The sequence below is a fragment of the Stegostoma tigrinum genome, chromosome 7 (genome assembly GCF_030684315.1).
Source record: "Stegostoma tigrinum isolate sSteTig4 chromosome 7, sSteTig4.hap1, whole genome shotgun sequence".
NCBI lineage: Eukaryota > Metazoa > Chordata > Chondrichthyes > Orectolobiformes > Stegostomatidae > Stegostoma > Stegostoma tigrinum.
The window spans coordinates 40,812,794-40,838,044 of record NC_081360.1 but is presented as its reverse complement, the minus strand read 5'-3'; the positions used below and the strand labels follow the sequence as shown (position 1 = coordinate 40,838,044).

The following is a 25,251-nucleotide window of genomic DNA, read 5'->3' as shown; positions in this document are numbered from 1 at the left end:
GACTGCCTGTAAAGAGAATTTCCCAATCCCACAAATTATTAGTTGCACCTCCGTTATCATGTTGCATGTTCTCAGTTTTCCGAAACAATTCAGCGCATACCCTGTATAGTCCTGACCAAAGCGAAGCAACTAACTGTGGTCTTCCTGGTGTAGGTGGCAGTAGGCTTGGAGTCGTCGGGTTCTGCTTTATTTATGTTACTAACTCTGGAAGTGTTGTGGTTGGCGTTTTCACTGATGCTTTGCAAGCGTGCAAAACAGGGAAATGAACAGAGAATGTATTGTGAAAGTACGCTTGATTTAAATATGTTTAGGTGCAAGTAATTTATTTGACACTTGTTCAGTTCAGTGATTACTGTGTGTGGTAGCATTCTTTGATAATTTCATTTCAGTGTGTTAGCACATTTTACTGCCTTTCCTCCCTGTTGTGTGACTTGTTTCTCCCATTGAAATGTGATGTATTCACTTGCCGATGAAATCAAGGCTTTCTCAAAGGCTTCGCTGAAGAAACAGAGCACCAGAGTAACAACCATTACTGGGAAAAGACTTATTGAAACACTGAGAGACGCTCGAGTGCAGATAGTGGAAGATGCTCAACAAACGGATGGAGTTTGCGGATATGTCGAGGACACCAGCCTCGATCTGAAAATTGGTGTTGTCAAGTCCTGGCTAATGCTCGGTGAGCTAAAATTAACTGACATTCTCTAAAGCTTTTGTTCATTGTAGTCTGACTACTGCATCGTTTTCGCAGGGTATTGAATTCCTGCATTCGTTTTGATTATTGAAGGGGAAAAGTAAACTTCTTGAAGGCTGACATAACAATGTGTAGAGCTGGATAATTTATTATCTCAGATTCTCCAGCATCTGCAGTTCCTACTATCTCTATTCTTGAAGGCTTTTTTATTTTCAAAATAAATGATTAATCACTTTAAATATAATTGCAACAATGCTGAGTTATCTAAGAAAAAAGGATACTGTGAAATCAAATATGCAAATTTATGGGCACTAATCACATAATAGGATGGATGCACATAGCCAGTAGGGTCATTATATACCTGTACAGGTATAATCTATGGTGAGAATGCATTCCAAGGTAATATTTTTTAAGTTGTGCCATTTACTTTTTTTTGTTGTTTGTATAAGTACTATAAGTGAACTGTTCCTGTGATTTTGAGTAAAGATAATAATAAAACAATCATAATATAAATAAGAGGCTAAAGTAACATTTAAAAGGGAGATAGAGATTTTACTTTTCCCTCTGATGGCCTCTGTCTGTGGAATTTCCTTCCCCAGAGAGCAGGGGAGGTTGGATCATTGCATAAATTCTTGGTTGACAAGGGAGTCAAAGGGTATGAGAGTTGACAGGAAAGTGGAGTTGGGGCATCAGCCATGATTACATTTGATGGCTGAGCAGACTGAAGAAACTGAATGGCCCATTTTTGTTAACCCATATGTTTGTATGTATGTGGTAACATGGTGTGGACCTGGAGAAACACAGCAGGCCTCGTAGCATCAGAGGAGCAGGAAAGTTGATGTTTTGGGTCAGGACCCTTCTTCAGAAACTACTATCTCTGTTTGTATACATGCATTTGTTTCTGATTGGGGCAGAGTTGCTCTGGCAGAGCGTTCTACTACTTATTAAATTTTATGATCCTTTCTGTAAGGATTATATTTACCTTTCTTTCAGTATTTTCCCATAGTCTGAGAAATAGGAGGCCATACAATCACAACCTTGTTCTTCCTATCGAGACATAGATTTAAAATGATTTGCTAATTTGTGCAGTTTCTTTCACAAGTAAATGTTATTGTTGTCAAAATTTATCTGATTCATTTTTGTGTACCAGACTTACCTAAGTAACTGCTGATGCAGTATTATATCATGAGACTTAATTTACCGGACAACTTTCAAAAGGTCCTGTAGATTCAGTTCTTTTTTTGGTGTCAGTAGCTGGCATGATTTTTGCATATTTAGTTCAAAGTACATTTAATAATAAAATTTAATTTTTAAAAGATTCTTGGTGACTTGTCATAACGTGAACCAATCATTATAAATTTATAACAATTTACACTTAGAACTGGTGATTAATATTTGCGCCACCCCCCCATAGCTGATTCATCATTTTCAGCAGGACCTACTTTCAGCTTGTGTACAATAATATGGAAATTCTATCCACCACTTCGATAATCCTGTTAGTGTTAAGTATATCGCCACTGTAGAAAATTGTTCTCTCTTCCATCCCCTTTGGAATCATGTTACTGTTTACTGTTAATTTCCAAACGTAAAAGAAAGCTGCATAAGGTATCCTGAATAACTGTATCCTCATTTTGTTCCTATGTGGACATTGACATCTTATTCCTCTCCATAATTCCTCAAAATTAAGAACATTGCTGACTTTTTTGCATTTAATTTTCTTCCAGCATCCCAAGATGTGGCACATGACTATGAAAAATTAAAAGATTATAAGGTAACATGAAAATGCTTCAGATGTTTAGGTAGTGTTTCAGTAAAAGAAAATTTTGGACTGTCAGCAGTGAACTACAGAACAAGACTTATGCATATACTCAGCTAATGGTACTAAAGTGCATTTTTGTAGGAGAGCAGGGACTGCTCCATTTGTAAAACTGGTCGTGAAATCATTACTCAAGTTGGCTTTGAGCAGCTAACATGATTTAGCATTTGTGATGCCTGGGGACAGGTAAGGTTGTCAATTATTTCAGCGGCAGTTGCTGAGTAACTTGGAGGTCTGGGAGAATTTTTTATAAATTGTACCCCCAATCGAAACTTGGAACTACCAAGTTAAATCAATAACATTAGCTCTTCTGAAGGCATTGCCTAGTATAGTAGTGTCACAGAGAACACAATGTCTCCTTGCAATAACTGATCAATGATGAGTGAGGTGATCTTAACTGAATTGCAAGTTCAGCAATGGATCCTGGCACTCTTTGCTTGAGGAATTGAAAAATATTCAGGTTTCTCACTCCTGACTGCTGTTCACGTATGCTGTGAGTACTTCCTTATTTCCTTTATATAAAACAGCAAATGCTGGAAATACTCAATGCATGAAGCAGCATCTGTGGAGAGAAAACTTGATGTGAGTGTCCTAGGTTGATGGCTTTTCATCTCCTTATTTCTCTTATTATTCACACCTCTCAGCCTGCCTCCAACTTTGGCTTCTGAAAAAATATCTGCTCCAGACAACTGCTCCTCCACATGTCAAATAACATTGCTCTGTTAAACAGCTCTCATTTCAGCCTTTCACGTTTCATCTTCATCAAGCTGCTCATCAGTTCCCACCCTCTGTTCTTAGTTGTTGCAGTTCTCACCTTTTCACTTTTCATTTAAGAGTCATATGTTTGAACATACATCAAACTGTACAGCATGAAAACAGATGCTTCGGTCCAACTCATCCATGCTGACCATGATATCCTAAATTGACATAGTCCTATTTGCCAGCATTTGGCTCATATCCCTCTAAATCCTTACTATTAATGTACCCATCCAGATGCCTTTTACATGTGCCTCTCTTTTCCTTGACCAGAGCCTTAATTTGTCTAGTCATCCAGCATTACACACCAGCACACTTTTCACACCAGCAGCCGCATTCTGCTTCTGACCTCTCGCTATCTCATTTTTGAAGGTCTCCTACTTTCTAACTTACACTTTACCTGCAAATAGCCTGTCCTAATCAACTTTTGAAAGTTCTTGCCTAATATCATCAAAATTGGCATTACTCCAATTTAGAACTTTAACTTTTAGATCAGGTCTGTCCTTTACCATAACTATTTTTAAACTAATAGAATTATGATCACTGACCCCAGAGTGCTTCGCTACTGCCACCTCAGGCACTTGCCCTGCCATATTTCCTAAACAACGGTCAAGTTTTGCTCCTTCTCTGGTAGGTGCGTTCACACACTGAATAAGAACAATTTCTTGTTCACCCTCAACAAATTCTGTTCATCCAAATCCTTAACACGCATGAATAATTTTATCATCCAACTCTCTTCAACTGCAAAACTCCAGTAGGATGGCGGTGGAGTAGGTTTTCTGAACTCGGGTCTTTTGCTCCATCTGCTTTTCTTCTTGTTTCTCCTCTGTTTTTCTCCTTTTTTTTTACCACTTAACTCTTGTTGAAAAGCTCAGGTGCGGCGACAGCATTGGCAATGGCGAGTAGGCCCAGCAGCATGGACTCATGGTAGTGGCATCAGAGGTGAACTTGGGTTCCCAGTAACTTCAACATTATTGAGGAGGTCCTAGCACCAGTTCATGGATGCTGTGGTGGAGGCAAGTTTGGGCTCCCCATGGCATCTGTGTTTACTGGTGAGTTTGGGCCCAGTGCGAGACCTGTTGGCATCAGCAGCAGATGCGTTGGTGTGATGGGCCTAAAATGGAGTCATGGTGGCAGCAAAGGCGAGTTTGGGCTGGTGCGGTACCTGATGGCATCTGTGCCATGTGCATTGGTGAGATCCATTTGAGGACTCAGTGGGAGGGCATCAGTGGAGGTGAAATGGTGCCGAAGAGTAGCGACTTTCATTCCAGTGGTGGTGGCATGGTGAAGACAATTCATGCTGGCCACCAGGCCAGTGGACAATGATGGAGCACTTAACAAGAAGGACTGTAAAGCTGAACACTTTCTAAATATATTTCTTCATTCTCTGCATTTATTTTTGTGTTTTAAGATGGCAACTGAGACTGGCAACACTATACAAGTTTTCTCTGTATTGTGTCACAAGATATGTGTGACAATAAATAAGTCAAATCAAATCATACTGGCACCAGTGCGCATAAATTGAACCCCATTCTGCCCACACCTATTTTTTAGGCATGTATTTAACTCTTTTAGTCTTTATTTATCCTGTTTGTATGTGGGTCAGTAGTAATTGAGAGATTATTAACTTGGAGGTTCTGATTTGTAATTAAGCTCCTAACTGATCAAATTCTTTCACCAGAGTCTCCTTTCTAGTCCTATCAGTGTTGTTGGTACTAACATTGATAACAATATCTGGATATCACCCCTTCCTATCCAAGTTCTTTACCAGCCTCAAGGGGATGGCCATAACCCTCGTACCAGGCAGGCAACACAGCCATCAGAACTCCCAGTCACAGCTGCAGGAAACAATATCTGTCACCATAATTATATTATCCTCTACCACTACAACATTCCAGTTTCCTCCCCCCACTTGAATAGCTCCCTGTACCATGGCCCAGTAGTCAAATCGCTTATCCTCCCTGCAGTCCCTGTGTCCAATTTTGGGCCCCACACCTCAGGAAGGACATACTAGCCCTGGAGCGTGTCCAGCGGAGATTCACACGGATGATCCCTGGAATGGTAGGTTTAATGTTATGATGAATGGCTAAGGATCCTGGGATTGTATTCATCAGAAAGTAGAAGGTTGAGGGGAGATCTAATAGAAACTTACAAGATAATGTATGGTTTAGAAGGGGTGGACGCTATGAAGTTGTTTCCATTAGGTGGGGAGACTAGGACCCGTGGGCGCAGTCTTAAAATTAGAGGGGGTAAATTTAAAACTGAAATGAGACGACATTTCTTCAGCCAGAGAGTGGTGGGCTTGTGGAATTCATTGCCGCAGAGTGCAGTGGAGGCCAGGACGTTGGATGCCTTCAAGGCAGAGATCGACAAATTCTTGATCTCACAAGGAATCAAGGGCTACGGGGAGAGTGCAGGGAAGTGGTGTTGAAATGCCCATCAGCCATGATTTAAATGGCGGAGTGGACTTGATGGGCCGAATGGCCTTACTTCACTCCTATGTCTTATGGTCCCCACTCTCAATCTCTGGATAGATTGTACGAACCTCGTAACTGCTGGACAGTTGCAGGGGCCAATGCTCATCAGTTGTAACCTCTGAGTTCTCATTCCTGCCTCACCTGCATTCATACCCTGCTGTCCCTGATCATAGACCAATTTTCAGTTACCTAGTCTGAGATGTGTGACCACTCCCTGGAGCAAAAATGCCCACTTAACTTTCATCCTGGAATTTTGGATAGTGATGGTAGAATTCTTCAACCTCTTTGCAAAATTTGACAGACTAGGAATCTCTAACTATGTTGCCGTTTGCCATTGGCACATATTGGAAGGAAATACAAGTTGATACCCAGACTTGTTTTACTGTGTTATGAATGAACCTTCCTTGGCTGTCGAGTCCTGGAGTGGGACTAAAACCCAGAGGTTCTAGCTCAGAGGCAAGGATGCTATCCTTGTATCACAAGACTTCCTTCTCGACATAATAGCAACTTACAAATAGTGGTAGTACCCACAGAAAGATTGTCTTTCATGATTGCCTACATCTGCAAGTACTTGATCAAATTGTATGTAAGTGGTTCAGAAACACTTTTCCTTTATTGAGGAAGAAAAGGCTACAGGCTGGGTCTGTTTGTGTGACTCATGCACCTGCTCGTACATTATGGATACGTTACTTACACCAGACAGTTTGCCTTTTCTATCAAATGAGAAATGAGATCAGAGAACTTCATGACAAATAATTCAAACTTCTTCTCTCCAAAGATTTCTCATATCTTGAATGTGGGCTATGGGGTTGAAAATGCATTTCCACATGAATTCATTTACAAAAGCGTTACCATACTGGACGTCCCTGAGACTTCTATCATCTCATTCTTCCCAGAATGCTTTGAATTTATTGACCAAGCAAAGGAACAGGTGAGAAACACAGGTGGTAAGGAGATGACATTAATTCCTTGCAATTAGAACATTTGAAATAAAAGAAAGTGACATATTAATAAAATATATACGTATTTTAAATTGTTGATGTGTATGTTGTGAATAATTTATTCCTTTTTCCACTGAAGTAGACTTAGTTTTCCTTTTGACAAAGGAATGTAGATAGGGAGAAATTGACTCCACACACATACTGGTGACCAACTCTGTTTTATTATTTATGACTGGATACCATACGAAAGGGATATTGCTTTTTTAATATCATTATCGCCTTTTGATATCATGATTGGCAGTATGAAACTGTCATGCACGCATAAAATTGCTGGATTCAATTAAAAACCTATGTTGGGAATTAAATATGATGGCCATTCTGCAGTGACAACGGTGGAGTTAAAATGAACAAGCAATAGCAATTGATTCCTAGAATGTTTCCATCATATTAAAGTTGTTTTGTAATTTATTGGGATGCAATATCCATTCTCAATAGCAAACTTGTCAAGGCTAGTTTGAGTATAGTACTTTGTTTTTCATTTAAATTAATGAACCTGTTGTGGAATTTGGTTATCACTCATTTATCTGTCTGTATTTTGATCGTGTAATTCTGTGTGTGCCTACACACTGCATTGCTTCCTTGTCTCTTTGGATTCTGCTTCCCTCTGGTATTTTCTTGCTCTTTGTTTCCACTGAATCTGGTATTATTTTGGCTTTTTGTTTTGGGTATGAGATGTTTGGTAGTGTGACAGGAAAGTGAACAGTAGTGGGCCACCAGTGTTATTTTCAATTAACATGTCTAGTGCATCAATTTGATAGGGAAGCAAGGTGAGGATAGAGGAAGGTACCATTCACCAAGACAATGAACTATGACTCTCTTAGTTACATGGTCGACCACCTCCTCGTGGTTTCCGCCGGAAGCATGCCTTGCCTGACCAAGTGTCGACCAACTCATCTGGCGTTAGCTCCCCCAGCCGTTTAACTGCTGTGCTACGTCATGTAAAGAGATGGAAAAGTCTGAGGCCACCGCTTTGGCACACAGCAGTCATGGAGGAATTGCAAGGTTTATCTGTGAGCATTGTGGGAAGGAGTACAGATTGAGGTTGGGACTGAATGGACACAGAAGAACGCATTTTGTGGAAGGTGACACTAAAACCGAGCCTAGTTGGAGGTGCGAGATCTGCAAGGCAGCCTTTGGTACAAAGATCGGACTGTCCCAGCACCAGAGACGACAACACCCGGAAGCAGACAACCGAAAGAAGCTAGAGGCCATGAAGGTGGTCAAGCGACGGTGGGAGGTACATGAGGATGAGCGGTTGAGAGACTATGTTGCCGCTCATTGGATGCCCGGTATGGACAAAAAGGCGGTTTGTCAAGCTATGGCTGAGCAACTGGGACGGACACCAGAGGCTGTGTGGGCAAGGTTGAAGTCCATTGGTTGGCCGGAATCAGGAGGCGGGGGGAGCCCAACACCGGAGGTGGTTTTATCCACAGTAGGAGGAGGGCAGATCCCGCCCACATTATTGGAAGGAAGATCGAAGGCAGAAGAAGCCCAGGACCACGGAACAAGCACTACGTCGACGAAGAACCTGGAGCCCACTGTCCGGAATCAGGAAACAACTAAGCAAGAGCAACAGCCAATGCTGGTGACATCTGGAACAACATCGGGAAGAGCTGAAGATCGGGGAGACCGCACAGAGACTCGGGGAGAACAACTTCCTGTAGTATGTGAAGAGTGGCGTCGTTGACTGTTCGAGGTAGCCGTCCAACAGCTACAGGACATTCGTGTGGAGACGTTTGGATCCCTGGTACTCCGGGGATTGACCGAACAGATCGTCCGAGGGGAGTGCTCGCTGAGGGAGGCAAGGAGGATGCTGGACGAACACGTGGATGAGAATCTGCAGGTGAAATGGTTACCATCAAAAGTTCGGGTAACGGCTCAAAGTCGGCAGCGACTTAATGCTAAACAGTGACGGCGGAAAGAATATGCTCATGTCCAGGCCCACTAGGGGAAACGGAGAGGGGACATTGTTAAAACCATCCTCCGTGGGGAGTGGAGGGACATGGTCGCTGCCGACAGAGGTTGGCCCGAGGATACGTCGCAATATTGGGAGGGTCTCCTGTCACACGAGCCGAAGGAGGATGATAGACCGGTTCGGAAAATCCTTGATGAACGATAGGAACTGATCGCTCCATGCGAGGCAGAGGATGTGAAGAAAGCCATAATGGCTTCTAGGGGATCTGCGCCAGGTGTCGATAGGATATCGGCAGAGCAGATGGAAGCAGCAGATGTTAACATCTGGGCTGTGTATTTTAACATTATTATTGCTCTGGAGTATATCCCAAAGGGACTCCGTGTATCCCGTATAACATTGGTCCTGAAATCCGAGGAGAAGGTTAACCACCCTTCGGATTTGAGACCGATTAATGTGACATCTGTGGTGCTCCGGGTACTTCACAAGATCTTGGCTGAGAGATGGATGGCCGGTCTGGATCTGCCATCGTTTCAATACCGTTTCTTACGGACAGATGGAACATTCGAAGACACTCAGCTTGTAACGGCCGTGTTATGTGAGGCGAGTGCAAGATTTGACAACCTGTCTTGCGCTTTTATTGATGTGTCGAAGGCATTTGATCTGGTCGCACACGACACGATCTTCAGATCAGCGGCAGGATTTGGTGCACCTCCCCCCCCCGGTGACTTTAGTAAAGAGCGGATATGATGGTGTGGAGGCCCTGCTGGGCAGCTCCATGATCAGAGCCGCCAGAGGGGTGAGGCAAGGTGATCCGTTGTCTCCATTGCTTTTCATTATGGCAATAGATGAGGTGATCGAGCTGGCCGATCACTGTATAGGATACCAGTTTGCGGGAGAAAAGGTGGACGTGGTGGCCTATGCGGATGACCTGATGGTGCTTGCCGAAAATGAACAGCGACTGAAGGACAAATTGGCTAAATTATCAACATCTTTGGATATGGCCAGAATGACGATCAATCCGGCAAAGTCAAGAACCCTTTCAGTCGTGGGGTCTAAGAAGAACAAAAAGGTAGCCGTCAGGGAGATGAGGACCTTGATCCAGGGCGTGGAAATACCATCGATGGGCCCGACCGACCAGATCAAATACCTGGGAGTCCAATTGAATTAGAAGGCTCGGGCACCGACACCTCAGAAGAAAATCCTCTATGATATGCTCCATGAGGTTACACGTGCCCCATTAAAACCTCAACAGCGAGTGGAGATCGTCTGGTCATATTTAATACCGAAGATGAAATATAGTCTGACACTGGGTGAAGTCCATTAAAATACCCTGAAGGCGCTGGATCGGCAGATCAGACAGGCAATCAGAAGTTGGCTTCGTCTCCCAAAGGATGCCCCCATTGGGTTTATATACTCTACTCTAAAAGATGGTGGATTAGGGATCCCTTGTTTGTCAACTGTTATCCCGATTGAAAAGGGAGGCGACTGGAACGTCTCTTGGCCAAGGATATACCCTGGATGCGCGCGTTGGTGACACTGGGTTCCTTCCAACCGGTTTGTAGAGAGATGACCAAATTAGGTAGGGTTGGAGGGAAGGAAGTTTCCACAGTAGAAGAAGCTAAGGAAGGATGGAAGAGTCACATGTTGTCCCACGCGGACTGCAGAATACTACAGGGTGCAGCAATAGACCAGGTGTCGCATAGGTGGATCTCAAACAACGAGAGGATGTTCGCAAGACTTTTTATAAGAGCGACCCAATTAAGAACAGGGTCGCTTTCGACGAAGACGCGAAGATCGCGGGGAGCTCGTGGAAGGGGTGACTGTAAATGCCGCGGTAATTGTGGCAGTCCGGAGACTGTACATCATATACTGCAGAGCTGTACGATTACACACGATGCGCGCTGCGCAAGACATAACCAAGTGGTGAAACAACTGGTATGACAGCTGCGTCAGGTGAAGGAGGCGAAGGTGATGATCGAGCCGCGAATACCATTGAAGATGTCGTTCTGCAAGCCAGACATCGTTATGATGGATAGTGAGACTGCCTATGTCTGTGATGTGGCAGTGCCACTGGAATCACGGCTAGAGGAGACCTGGAAAATGAAGATGGAAAAGTATGGATGTGATGAAGTGGTAGCTGCCACACACAGTTATCTGGCAGCAATTGGCCACAATGTTTCAACGATAAAGCAAATTCCGGTGGTGATATCCTGCTGTGGTCTCATCTATAACAGAAGTGCAAATAACCTCAGAAGGTTGGGTATCTCCAAAATATCGATAGGAGACCTGATCACAACAACAATGGCGGGGAGTGTCAAGTGCTATGACCACTATATGCGAGGTGCATATGGTTGAAGTGGTGTCCATTTCAGCACTGTACCTCGATCTGTACCCTTGTGTTTCACAGATAATCTCTATGATGTGCTAATCGCCTGATTTCGCATTCCTCTGTGACAATAGCACTACGGTGCAATTTTAGATCGGGATCGTCCGGTTGGATAGCCCAATCAAATAAATGTAATAGCCAGGAAACAGGTCAGTGGATTGTGGGTGGAGTGGGTCAGGAATTAAGTAAAACTATAGTTTTTCCTTGCATTAATTTGTGGCACGTCGAGAATTGAATTGGTGAAGAGTTATGGACAGTGGGCAGGAAAGTGAGTTGAAGCTGAGATGAAATGGTGGAGCAGGCTTGAGGGGCTGAATTGCCTTCTCCTTCTCCTAATACTTATGTTCTAATGAAGATGGAAGGTAGGTACAGAAACTGTTGGCAAAATTTGCAGCTTGACTTTTGGGAGAGAATTCAAACAGGGGTGCAGTAAATCTTGAGCTATGAATATTGTCAGGACATTAAATGATATCAGAAAACCATGACAGGAACTGTAACCACTTGGCTACATACCTGTTTCCTCAGCCATATTCTTTCCTTTTACCAGTCACCTCTCTTTCCTTCCTTTCATGACTGGTAAGCTCCCAATTCGACCAATTCTGCTCCATTCCAGTTTGCTTGCAACTTACTGATATCTTCACTGACAACTTTCCCTCGACCACTCTTAACACTTTGTTGCCTCTAGTGATATCATCTGACCTCCAAAGTTCTCTTTTACTATCACCTTTAATTCCCTTCTCCTCTCTTGTCCACTGAACACTTCCCTTTGGTGTCCAAACATCTTGCCTGTATTTTGTTTCTTTACACATCCTCCCTATAAAACATCTTGTAACATTTCACTCCTCATTTGCAGATATTCCTTTTGTGATAATGAACTGTTTAAACTTTCTACAAACTTGACTTGAAATTTTAACAGAACAGAATGGGAAACATGTAATGCCAGAATAACCAATCTTACTGGTGCTGGGCCTTTGACTAGACAGCACTGATTAGATCGCAGCCTTGAAAATACCTGAGACCGAGTTGGATCATGGCTGAGAGGAGGTGGAGGGAACAATGTTGCAAGTGAAAAGTGTCCAAGTGGTGCAGAATGGGCCAGAAATGGAGGTAAAGATGGGGGAACAAGTTTCAAACTTAGCCACAGTTGTGTGGAAAGTGCTGTTTCTAGGCATTGGTAACAGAAAAGTGGTCTCAAGCAGTGAGAAGCCTATAATAAGCAGAGAGATGCCGCAAGGATTGCTAGGTACCAGGAAGGAGTCTGTGGGTTAGTGAGAAGTGGAAAACATGCTGGTGTTGGACAAAAACAGGTAGGGGACATAAGTGCTAAAAAATTAGGTTGGTAGGAATAAGCCAAGGAATAAATGAGGGAAGGTTAAGTCTGGCTTTACTAATCTAATCGTTAAAAAGAGGAAGAAAGCAGAGGAGAAAACACCACTTTACCACCTATCTCCAGTGCCTGAGTTGGATGCAAATCTAAGGGACTGAAGTGAAGCATTCAAGTTTGTTCAGAATTCTTGCGACTTTGTTGCTTATTTGGAATGTCAAATTTAGATTTGTTTTTATTTATTTCGCATTTTAATTTTCAAATAATTTTGGTGCAGTTGTGTTTATGGTACAAACAAATACTATTTTGTAGACACAAATTTAAAAATGAAATGGAAACCATAAATCTATAAATATTTATCTAGTCCAGAGATCCAGTTGGAGTGTTTTGGATTACTCAGGTAAAACATCAAAAAGTAAATCCAAAAACAAATTCTGAGTTCAAAGCAATTAGACACTTCTTTTAGTGGGGTCACATGAGGTTATTGAATGGCATTATTCTAGGAGTAAATCATACAAGTTGTTGGACAGCAACAATATTTAATCAAATAATACTTGCAATGAAGTATCATAGCTTCTGGATATATTAGGACACTCCAAAATAAAGACCTTTTATGACTCCTTCAATTGAATTTGCATGCAGAATGAAAAATTCACTCGGTATTCAAAATCCTTAATATAGTTGAGAATATATGCTGAAGATTTTGAAAATCGGGGTATTTTTGGAAAACCTGAAGTTACTTTTTAAAATTTTGATGCAAAATGTTTTAAAGTCTTTTGTGGAACGTTAATCATTTTAAACACATAATATGTTTTGTTTTTCACATTTCCTTTTCAAGAATGGGGTTGTGCTAGTTCACTGCAATGCTGGAGTGTCACGTTCTGCATCTGTAGTAATAGGTTATCTCATGTGGGCAAATGGACTGAGCTTTAAGGATGCTTTTTCAATTGTGAAGAACGCAAGGCAAGCTATTAATCCTAACCATGGTTTTATGGAGCAACTAAGAAATTACCAGCCAAGAAATGAATAAAGCAAAATGGCTGAATGAAAAGAACTGCTAACTTTATGGAAGTTAGGAAAACTTATGGTGATATTACACATTTAAAAACTGTTATTTTCTTCATGATTGGTAATATTTTCAATGCTAACATGTATGTTGTCAGCAACAAAACTTGCATTAATGGTAGTTTGGATGCTGCTCATTTACAACTTATTAAAATTAAATGGACTAAAATGACATGCGATATTGTAAACTCAGTGTCCTAACTATGAGACATCAGATATGTTTATTGGTCTACATCTAAACATATTCCAAACATTTTTTCAAGCATACAGTTGTTTGCCTTTTAAAATTGTGGATCACTATAACTTAAATATTCTATAGTTGTATGTGTGAAGCTGGAGGAACACAGCAGGTCAGGCAGTATCAGAGGAACAGGAAAGTTGATGTTTTGGGTCGACTCTGTTCCTCCAGCTCCATACTGTATTGACTTTGACTTTCAGAATCTGCAGTTCTTGCTATATCCTATAGTGCTAAGTCAGTGTTTATATGGTCTGTAATTCTTCATAAAAATACATATTCTAAGAGGAAACCATTGCAAAGCACTTGATGTCAAAGAAAGAAAATCATCTTGAAGTTGTATAAAATATGTTCTATTGTAGAAATGGTTAAAAACCTAAATGCTGTGCAAACAAAGAAGTGTTCACAATACATCTACTGTCTGTTTTTTTGATCTGCTTCTGGGGATCTTCAAATATACAAGTGCCTATATCACTCAAAAAGGAAATGCAAAGTTCGATCTGCTCAAGAAGTACTTCAATTTCATTTCTTTAATTAGTGCAGCTTGGAGCATTGTGATGAAATTGTATTACAACGTAATAAAATTATGTCTGTAAAACCAATAAAACAGCAATTTGGTTTTTTGTTACCTTTTCTGCAGTAACTATTTGTTATTTTTGTGGAATATGCTGAATTTATTAACTTTTTTGAGCATTTTTACGTGGATCTTGCATATGTCAACAAATCTTCATTTTGTATTAGTTTAAATTGGGATTTTAAACAAATACAAACTATTGAAGCAAGCATCTTTATATTCATAGAAATGTAGAAAGCAGGAGTAGAAGTCAGCTCTTCCATCCTGCTTTGCCATTCAACATGATCGTAGCTGATCATCAAACTCAGTACCCTGTTCCTCCTTTCTTCCCATTGTCTTTGATCCCTTTAGCTCTGAGAACTGTTATCTAGCTCCTCCTTAAAAACATTCAACGTTTTGCCCTCAACCGCTTTCTGTGGCAGACTCTAAAACCTGAGACTTTGACTTGTGGTTCTGAACTCATCTGTCATTGGGAACCACCTCCCTGCATTTACCCTGTCTACTCATATTAGAATTTTATAGGTTTCCATGAGATTACCCCATAATTCTTCTAAACTCCAGTGAATATAATCCAGACTGATCCTGTTGCTCTTTATATATCAGTCCTGACATCTCGGGAATCAGTCTGGTAAATCTTTGTTAGCTCCCTCCTTAGCCAGAACATTCTTCTTCGGATAATGAAATCAAAACTGTGCACAATACAGCAAGTGTGGTCTTAGCAAGGCCCTGTACCACTGCAGTGAGATACCCCCACTCCTGTACTTGAATTCTTGTAACACCTCCCCTTCCCAATCTACCTTCATTCAGATAATAATGCCTTCTTGATTTTGCTAGCAAAGCAGATAACCTCACATACAGCCACATTTTTCTGCATCTGCCATTTCTTACTTACTCAACTTGTCCAAATCACACTAGAGTATCTTTATAGTCACAGATATACAGCATGGAAATAGACACTTCGGTCCACCGCATTCAGGCTGACCAGATATTCTGAATTAATCCATTTGCCAGAATTTGGCCAATATCCGAATAAACCCTTCCTATTCCTACACCCATCCAGATGCCTTCTAAATGTTGTAATTGTACCAGCCTCCACCACTTCCTCTGGAGGTTCGTTCCATACACACAGCACCCTCTGTGCGCATATGTTGCCCCTTAGGTCTCTTTTAAATATTTTCCCTCCCACCTTAAATCTATGCCGTTTAGTTTTTGACTCTCCTACCTGGGGAAAAGACCTTGGATATTCACTCTATCCACTCTGTCATGATTTTATAAACTTCTATAAGGTCACCCCTCAGTCTCTGATGCTCTAAATAGCCCCATTCTATTCAGCCTCTCCCAATAGCTCAAACCCTCCATCCTGGCAATATCCTTGTAAATCTTTTCTGAACACTTTGAAGTTCAACATCTTTCCTAGAGGAGGGAAACCAGAATTGAAAACAGTATTCCAAAGCAAAGTGCAATGTTAGCACCATTTTAAGAGAGGATCAGAATAAAAAAGCAGGGCTGTACTGCTGAGATAGCAAAAGGCTCTGGTCAGACCACGTTTGGAATATTATGAGTGGTTTTGAGCCTTGTATTGAAGGAAGGATGTGATGGCTTGGAGGAGGCTTATGAGAATGATCCTAGGGTTGAAGGGTTTGTCATATCAGGAGTGATTGAGGATTCCAAGTCTGTACATAGTGACATTTAGAAGTTTGGGGGAACAGATTTCAATGAAATTTACACAATATTGAGAAGTCTTGATAGAGTAGACATGGAGAAGATGTTTTCTCTGGTAGGAAAGACTAGGACCTGAGAGCATATCCTCAGAGTGAATGTGCCACCCTTTAGAGCTGAGATGATGAGGAATTTCTTCAGCCAGAGGATGGTGAATCTGTGGACCTCATTGTCAAAGAAGACTGTGGAGGCAAGTCGTAGAGAGTATTGGGTATGAAAACTAGCAAAGGAAGATGTTGCTTGCAATTGTGAGCATGGTCCAAAATAAGCCTTGGTGTGAGGTAGATGCAATGGCAGAGTCAATGTGATGCATGGTCCAAAATAAGCCTTTGTGTGAGATAGATGCAATGGCAGAGTCAATGTGATGCAGCAGAGGGAAGATTGTGATACTAACTCCTGTGGAATGCAGAAGATCACAGTCCTTTCCGTGGTATTTTTGAACATTCCTAAGACCCATGGAAACAGTACTGACTAAGCTGGCAACCTTGAACCAGGCTGGGGGAGTCTGGTGCTTTTGGGGGAAGAGAGCGTCCCTCTTCTGCACCTCCTGTCCATAGTATCTCCGGATGTCTGTCTACAAAGCAGGGCACTCATTTCTCCTTATCTTCCATGTCCAGAGCAAATGTCATGAACCATGTAAGGAAACGCTGGACTGATCGTGCTTTTCCAGATTCACTAGGGCCTTTTAAACATGTTGCCAGTGCCGCAGATGCCAGTTCATTCATTCTTGGATATACCATCAATGGCAGGTACTTCCAGGTGTAGCAAGTTATAGAGTTGGGCTCGCAGCAGATGTGAAGAGCTGGACAATAATTAATGAGGTAGGATTAGCACAATAACACAAGAAAACTCCTATCACCTCATGTTGAAAACCCCTCCATGAAACTCAATGAAATTCACAAAGGAGAAAAACATTAGATTCAGCTTAATTCTGTTCCCACACATGCTGCCTGACTCCATAAGACCATAAGACATAGGAGTGGAAGTAAGGCCATTCGGCCCATTAGGTCCACTCCACCGTTTAATCGTGGCTGATGGACATTTCAACTCCACTTCCCTGCGCTCTCCTCATAGCCCTTGATTCCTTGTGAGATCAAGAATTTATCGATCTCTGCCTTGAAGACATTTAACGTCCCGGCCTCCACTGTGCTCCGTGGCAATGAATTCCACAGGCCCACCACTCTCTGGCTGAAGAAATGTCTCCTCATTTCCATTTTAAATTTACCCCCTCTAATTCTAAGGCTGTGCCCACAGGTCCTAGTCTCCCCACCTAACGGAAACCCAGCGTCCACCCTTTCTAAGCCATACATTATCTTGTAAGTTTCTATTAGATCTCCCCCCAACCTTCTAAACTCTAATATATACAATCCCAGGATCCTCAGCCGTTCATTGTACGTTAAACCCACCATTCCAGGGATCATCCATGTGAATCTCCGCTGGACACGCTCCAGTGCCAGTATGTCCTTCCTGCACAGTATTCTAAATGGGGCCTAACTAGAGCTTTATAAAGTTTCAGAAGCACATCACTGCTTTTATATTCCAACCCTCTTGAGATAAACGACAAAATTACATGTGCTTTCTTAATCACGGACTCAACCTGCAAGTTAATCTTTAGAGAATCCTGGACCAACACTCCCAGATCCCTTTATACTTCTGCTTTACGAATTTTCTCACCGTTTAAAAAATAGTCCATGCCTGTATTCTTTTTTCCAAAGTGCAAAGCCTCACATTTGCTCACGTTGAATTGCATCAGCCATTTCCTGGACCATTCTCCTAAACAGTCTATATCTTTCTGCAGCCTCCCCACCTCCTCAGTACTACCTGCTTGTCCACCTACCTTCGTATCATCTTTGCCAGAATGCCCCCAGTCCCTTCATCCAGATCTCATTAATATATAAAGTGAACAGCTGCGGCCCCAACACTGAACCCTGCGGGACACCACTTGTCACTGGTTGCCATTCCGAAAAAGAGCCTTTTATTCTAACTCTCTGCCTTCTGTCAGACAGCCAATCCTCAATCCAAGCCAGCAGCTCACCTTGAACACCGTGGGCCCTCACCTTACTCAGCAGCCTCCCGTGAGGCACCTTATCAAAGGCCTTTTCGAAATCTAGATAGATAACATCCACTAGATTTCCCTGGTGAAACCTACTTGTTACCTCTTCAAAGAATTCTAACAGGTTTGTCAGGCACAACCTCCCCTTACCAAATCCATGCTGACTCGTTCTAACCCGACCCTGCACTTCCAAAAATGTCGAAAACTCATCCTTAACAACGGATTCTAGAATTTTACCAACAACCGAGGTTAGGCTAATAGGCCTATCATTTTCCATCTTTTGTCTTGATCCTTTCTTAAACAAGGGGGTTATAACAGCAATTTTCCAATCATCTGGGACTTTCCCAGACTCCAGTGACTTTTGAAAGATCACAACCAAAGCCTCCGCTGTTTCCTCAGCCACCTCCCTCAGAACTCTAGGATGTAGCCCATCGGGGCCAGGAGATTTATCAATTTTTAGACCTTTTAGCTTTTCTAGCACTTTCTCTTTTGTAATGCCTACCATACTGAACTCTGCCCCCTGACTCTCCTTAATTATTGGGATACTACTCATGTCTTCCACTGTGAAGACTGACACAAAGTACTTATTAAGTTCTTCAGCTATTTCCTTATCTCCCATCACTAGCCTTCCAGCATCAATTTAGAGCGGCCCGATGTCTACTTTACCTCTCGTTTGTTTCTTATGTATTGAAAGAAACTTTTACTATCATTTCTAACATTACTAGCTAGCCTACCTTCATATTTGTTCCTCTCCTTCCTTATTTCTCTCTTTGTTGTCCTCTGGCTTTTTTTTGTAGCCTTCCCAATCTTCTGATTTCCCAGTGCTCTTGGCCACTTTATAGGCTGTCTCTTTTTTTTTGATACATTTCCCGACTTCCTTTGTTAGCCATGGCTGTCTAATCCCACCCCGGATAATCTTTCTTTTCTTTGGGATGAACCTCTGTACTGTGTCATCAATTACACCCAGAAACTCATGCCATTGTTGCTCTACTGTCTTCCCCGCTAGGCTCTGCTTCCAGTCAATTTTCATCAATTCCTCTCTCAAGCCCCTGTAATTATCTTTATTTAACTGTAACACCATTACATCTGATTTTGCCTTCTCTCTTTCAAACTGCAGACTGAACTCTACCGTATTACGATCGCTGCCTAATAAGTGTTCCCTTACTTTAAGATGTTTTATAAAGTCAGGCTCATTACATAGCACTAAATCCAGAATAGCCTGCTCCCTTGTGGGCTCCATCACAAGCTGTTCCAAAAAGCCATCCTGTAAACATTCCATGAATTCCCTTTCTTTGCATCCACCGGCAACATTATTCACCCAGTCCACCTGCATATTGAAGTCCCCCATGATCATCGTGACCTTGCCTTCCAGACATGCCCTACCTATTTCCCGGTGCATCTTGCGCCTCTGGTCCTGATCACTGTTAGGAGGTCTGTACATAACTCCCATTATGGTTTTTTTCTGCCTTTGTGGTTCCTCAACTCCACCCACACAGACTCCACTCCACATCCTCTGACCCTATGTCATTCAGTGCTGTAGATTTAATTTCATTCTTAACTAACAAGGCAACCCCGCCCCTCTGCCCATCTTCCTGTCTTTTCAATAAGTTGTGAATCCTTGGATGTTTAACTGCTCACTGTGTATTTCTGGCATTTGTTATTTACATCTTCAGATTTCTAGCATCTGCAGGGTTTTACTTTGTATTAGGAGGTAAATAATTACTGTTGCAAACAAATTAATGCAGTTAGTGTCAACCGTATTTCTCAATTGCACACAGTGATTACATCATAAAGATGTCCCATTGTCATTGCAATTAAATCAGGTGGTCATAACAATCCTTAACCCCTGGGATTCACTGCAATCGTGTTTTGATATTAGCTTTCAAATCCAAAATGCCACATTGTGAACAATAACATCAAAGCAGAAAAGTATGTGTCTGAAGGCTAACATTCAGCTAATGTTCAGATTAACGTAGAAAATGCTGGAAATACATATGAGGTCAGTCAGCATTTTTTTGAAAGTAAAGGCAATTCACCAAGTTTCTGTTATATGTCCTTCAACAAAACTGATGAGTGAATGGTAGTAGTCATTCGTAAAAATGAAAAATAAAACTTTAGATGATATAAATCACATAGCACAAGTTATTCCAATGTGGTCTATGATAAGGTTTGATTGTATCAAGATGTGATTAGATTTTTAACATTACACAATTTACAGGCAAACTTGAAACATGCCATCATCACTTCTACATAGCAATATTAGTGATAAGTTTGTCAAGATTATATTTGTTAAAAAAAATTCTGAACATTGGTCAAGTATCGCTAAGCTGTATACCCACCATATGTTTAGGCTTTGCACCTAGAAGTGAACTTCCAAGCCTCATAGTAATTCTAAAGTGGAGCAGAAAGAGTTGGCCTGCTCCAGGCTGTAGTGTGACGTTGAGCCCTAACTTTGAGTTAGATTGTACTTGCGCTAGACCTACAGTGTTGGTGCCAAACAGCTTTGCTTCCCACCAATGCTGCACTTGGAAGTTTAATTTTATGTGGACACAGATTGTAAAAGTTTCATCAGCAGTTAAAAATTTGCCCAATACTGTTAAAACCATGACAAGCTGGATTGGGGGTTAGATTGGTGGTGGGAGGGCATAATTATCACATACAATTTCTCTAGGGAAATCCTACTTCTCACTCCAGAACTTTAACAAGCCTGGGTCTAACTTCTAAGTATTAACTTGAACTGTAAGTTATGTCTACTTATCTTTGTACTCAACTTTGAGTCCTCCCCAAAGTACTTTTAATTTTAGTAATCACCAGATCTATCCCACTTGACTTTATTGTTTCCAGGTTCATTAAATGAAATTTTTTGTTTCAACCTTTCCCAGCTGTGTTTTTAATTTTTGTTTTTGCTATTCACTCCTTGTGGATGCTGCCTATCTTTCATACGACCCGAATCCAATAAATTCCTTTTCCCGACCTCCGATCCCAAGGTTCCTCATGATCAATTGTTTGGCCTATCTGTGGTCTCTATTAGGCCAACTGGCTTCTCCTTTCTGGTTATTTACTTTTTAAATTATCCCTTCCTGTCCCACAGCTGGAGCCTGGTCCTTTTCTAATTTACAAGCTTGAGGCACATCCTTTGATTCTATACACATCTGTTGTTTCTCCCTTTGATTCTGCATTCCCAACACATTGGTCATTTAATCTCTCCTATTTTTCATTGCATCACTTTTGTTCCTTTTCACCCCCTTCCTTTCACTGTCTTAAAACTTACATTTTTCAATTCTTTTGAAGACTGTTTGACCTAAAAGATTAATCACATAGATAGTATTTGATGGGAGCAACAAGGATCTTACCCACTGATTGGAGAGGTGATGATCTATTGTGTCACCTCTTTTGATGAAAGCCCATGAAATTAAGTACCAGCTAATTGCTAATGGCAGGTCTTCCACCAGATTCAGGCAGCTGAAGGCCCTAGTCCTCCCTGCCGAGAACTGCCTGTCAGTCTGAGGCAAGCATCTCTTGATAGCTCAGTAGATCTTCATTACTTAGCAGTATCACTGTACAGCCAGTGAAGTTGCTGATATCATACCAAGCTGAGGCTTAAGAATGCCATGGATTTGGGCACAGATAAGTGATGATGGGAGACGGGTTGCAGGGTGCTAGGGAATGGGATCAACACTTGGTCGAAAGGGTAGCCTTTCAGCACTGAAGGACTTCCCCCCCCGACCCTGAATTCTGCAAGCAAACATGTCAGAATTTACGTTTCAGGCTTTCCATATGTATTCACTCAATGGCAATGAGTTGATACCCTTAAGAACACCATTAATTGCTTCAATTAGCAATATGGCAGGGAGCCCATTTATGAGCCTGCTGCCCTGGACTTAACCAGACCAGTAGCAAAAAGGTAGTGGTCGAGACCTAGCACCCTCCTGTCTCATTAAATGCCACCTGCAGCATCCTCCCTGAGTTTCAGTGTCCAAGGATGCTCCCTGGCTTGCTTATTTCTAGCATTTTCTGCTTCTCATATTGCCTGAATCAGTAGCATTTTGCATTTGTATTTGGGATTGAAATTTACTTAACACTTGTTGAATTGAAAATCCCAATGTTATCACTAATGCAACAGAGGACAGAAAATTGCAAGATGTTTGAAGTATCTACAACTTCAGCCTGGAAGGAACCAGTACAAAATATTCATCACCACATTCACCTTGGTAGTTGCTGGCAATGTAATCATTTTTATGATTTAAGCTGGAAAAGATGGCAGGTTTCAGTGAGGATGTTCTTATTATAGTGCTGATATCTCATGCATTGTACCACTTTGTCAAGCTGCATGACAACACTACTCCCACCAACTATGGCATAACTTTCAGTCAAGGTGATAATCAGATTGAGTATTGTGATCTGATAAACCACAGGATTATGACTAAAAATGATCATCTCAGTAAAGATTCCTTACCACAGACACCACCCCATCACTCGGAGAAAGTTTGGGACTTGTTACAGAGCATTTGGAGCAAGTTGTCATCCAAGAGTAATTAAGTCCATTCATCTTCCCTATTGTCCTCATGCTTCTTTGAACTCAAGAGACATTGTGTCTCAATATCCTTTGTGTAGCCAGGTTTGCTTATGTGTAAACAATCTTTCCTGATAATGTATAGAAGATCACAGTGATCTTCCCAATACTTCTGAGGTGCCTGAGTCAGTAGTAAGGTCTTAGTCTCCAATATACCACAACAGTTTCCCAAGAAGATGCTGTTGAATTCTACAGTTCTCAAGTCAACCTGTACATCTGCTGTGATAGTTCTACATCTTTAGGCATGTCAACAGATCAGTCAATATGCTTTAGAGTCTCTTTGTTCTGGGATGATGCTGCATTCTTTGATCCATCAATCTACAACATGGAGAACTACAGAAGTGTCTGACTCAGATCATATTCTACTGATAAATTTGCAGAACTGTAGTTCAGTCTTTTCTCATGTTTAGCTATTAAAATTCTTCTTACTCCCACTCCCTCCCCCAAGTCTCTTCACTATTTGCCTATTCTCAGCCCTTGGGTGGGATGTCAGTAATTCACTTTCTGCTTGTAGCAAGGCTGAATCTTCAGCAGGCTGAGTGTGTAAGCAGATGCGACTGCAGGGACCTAGGCTGTATTTGTCACAACATCCTGAAAGTGAAGGGCATCAAAGAGGTGTCAACGAAAGGAGGCAAATATCTGCATCAGGAAGTTGAAAAGACAAAAAGGGGAAGAGAGTGACAGGAGTTCTTCCTATTTCTCTCTGTAACCTGGGGAGTAACTTCAATAACTGCTTTGGGAAATGCATCTGCATCTCTCACACTGTTTCTCATATGAACTACCATGGGTGAAGAACTGAATGACACCTTAGGGAACAAGGAAGGACAATGGCTAGAAAAGGGTGAGTGTCTATGTTGGGCCAGCCCATGGACTTTTTGGGCACACATATCAGTTGCTATAGATAATGAGGTCGCTCCTAACAAACAAAAACGGAAATTGCTGGAGAAGCTCAACAGCTCTATCAGCATCCGTGGAGAAATAAAGTTTCCAGTCCAGTGACCCTTCTTCAGAACCGATCTAAAATGTTATCTGTTTCTCCAGTAGTTTACACTTTTGTTTATTTAAGGCAGAGATAGATGGATTATTGTTCAGTAGGTAAATCATTGGCTCGAGGGAATGCATAGGAAAATGGACGAGGAGTGTAGCATTAGCCATCACCCTATTAGACGGCTAAGCGCATTCAAGGGGCCTACTCTTCTTCCTATTTCTTATGGTTTTTTTATACCATTAAGAAAAATGTCAATGTTTAAATTATAATTACGTAAAGGGATTGAACAAAAGTCTTGGGGGAGTGTGTGGTAGGTGTAAAATCAGATTAAGCCCTCTCAGGATGATGAATATTATCTGAGATCTGTGAACCCTGCTGATATCCACACGTGGAACTAAGACAGAGCCGGCACTGTTCTGGAAACCCTTCCTCTACACGTTCTTATTAACAGTATGCAGATAAATGCACTTTTCTCTACACCATTTGCTCTCACAACACTGATCACTCTTTTGGTGCCTTCTCAATTATTGGGGTAGCAGAATGGTCGACTTCCATCCAATCACATATTGACTAGAGAAGCGTGGCATCTATACCGAGGCTGCAGGACTTTCCACGCTCAGTCCTTGAGAAGAACACAATCGAGTAAAGTGAGTGACGCTTTTCCCATCGTGCAGCTCCGCTCTTACAGTTGGGAGATTTTCCGCCATTTTTTGAAAGTGGATCGAGTTGGTGCAGTAGGAGCTGCTGCGACTGGAGGTGGAGGAGGCGGCGACCAAGAAACTTACTGGAGGAAGAGGCGGCAGCGGGTAAAGGAGGAGCTGCTTCAGTTTAGGTCTAGGTGTCGCCCACACTCTGGAAGCAGCCATCGCCACCGTCATGGAGTTCCAAGGTAAGAAGCGGTTCCAACGGCTGAGCGCGAGCCCCCTGAGCGAGGGGATTCCGAGAGCGCGAGGTGGGGGCAGAGGACGGTTGGTGGGCTCGTCAGGCGGAAGTGAAGCGGTGCCACTCGCACATGGACGTGGGGAAAATGTTCCAACCGCTTCCCCCTACTGTTTAACTGTTTCATTCAACCTTTTGTCATCCAGACATGTTAGGTAGGTGAAGGACACAGATTAATATTCGGTAACTTCGTCAGTTTATGGGTCGCATACGTGGAGTATTTTTGTGCACTACATGCTGTATGAGGATCGTAATTTATTCGGTTGGGGCCTAGTTAACTCTAATCTTTTACGGGTGGAATTGCGGCACTGAATCGACCCTGTGCCGTTTCCTCTTCGGAAGGTTTAATTTGCGCAGAAGCAACGTTGAGTCAGGCTTATTTAGCGCTTTGTAAATCGTGACGCTATCTGGCCATTGCAATTCTTTGAGATTATTTAAGCTGGTAACCACTTAATGACCTCTCCGCTGCAATGTTGCACTCGGCGACTATACAATAAAATATTCCGTTTTTAACAGAGTGGTTCTTACGAGCAAAGCCCAGCCGCATAGGCTACAAGAGAATGCTAAATAGTCAGCCACGGATGGCCAACCAACGCCCTTACGTTCAACGTAAATATCTTAAAATAAAGATAATTAATTTGAAGTAGCAAGGTCAGGGAAATCAGGTGTTACATTTGACCTTTTAAGTAATAATCATCTGCCAGGAAACACTTCTTAATTCTGGATCGATACTCTTCCT

General features: G+C 42.0%; 2 protein-coding genes across 4 annotated transcripts in view; both read left to right on the top strand.

The window, feature by feature from the left end:
- The first annotated feature begins 206 nt into the window (after positions 1 to 206).
- Positions 207 to 14,294, top strand: dusp19a (dual specificity phosphatase 19a). Its single transcript, XM_048533869.1, has 4 exons — positions 207 to 676; positions 2,416 to 2,462; positions 6,519 to 6,671; positions 13,205 to 14,294. The coding sequence occupies exons 1-4, from the start codon at positions 454 to 456 to the stop codon at positions 13,394 to 13,396; spliced, it is 615 nt and encodes a 204-aa protein (XP_048389826.1). The 5' UTR covers positions 207 to 453; the 3' UTR covers positions 13,397 to 14,294.
- The window catches only part of nup35 (nucleoporin 35), a 40,593-nt gene continuing 21,901 nt past the window's right edge, over positions 6,560 to 25,251 (top strand). The window contains exon 1 of one of the 3 annotated variants that reach the window (XM_048533868.2): positions 6,560 to 6,671. Coding sequence is in view for 2 of the 3 variants with exons in the window: in XM_048533866.2 (XP_048389823.1) it covers positions 24,450 to 24,462 (13 nt within the window). In the remaining variant the exon portion in view is untranslated. Of the gene's footprint in view, positions 6,672 to 24,124; positions 24,463 to 24,527; positions 24,668 to 25,251 lie in introns of those variants that run through there. The other 2 variants (XM_048533866.2, XM_048533867.2) reach the window with 2 other exon arrangements.

What these genes read in the sequence shown, in the direction of transcription:
- dusp19a (XM_048533869.1), top strand. Translation starts at nt 454, where the DNA reads ATGTATTCACTTGCCGATGAAATCAAGGCTTTCTCAAAGGCTTCGCTG. An exon ending in CAAGTCCTGGCTAATGCTCG is followed by an intron (nt 677 to 2,415) that starts GTGAGCTAAAAT and finishes ATTTTCTTCCAG; the next exon opens with CATCCCAAGATGTGGCACAT. An exon ending in AAAAATTAAAAGATTATAAG is followed by an intron (nt 2,463 to 6,518) that starts GTAACATGAAAA and finishes TTCTCTCCAAAG; the next exon opens with ATTTCTCATATCTTGAATGT.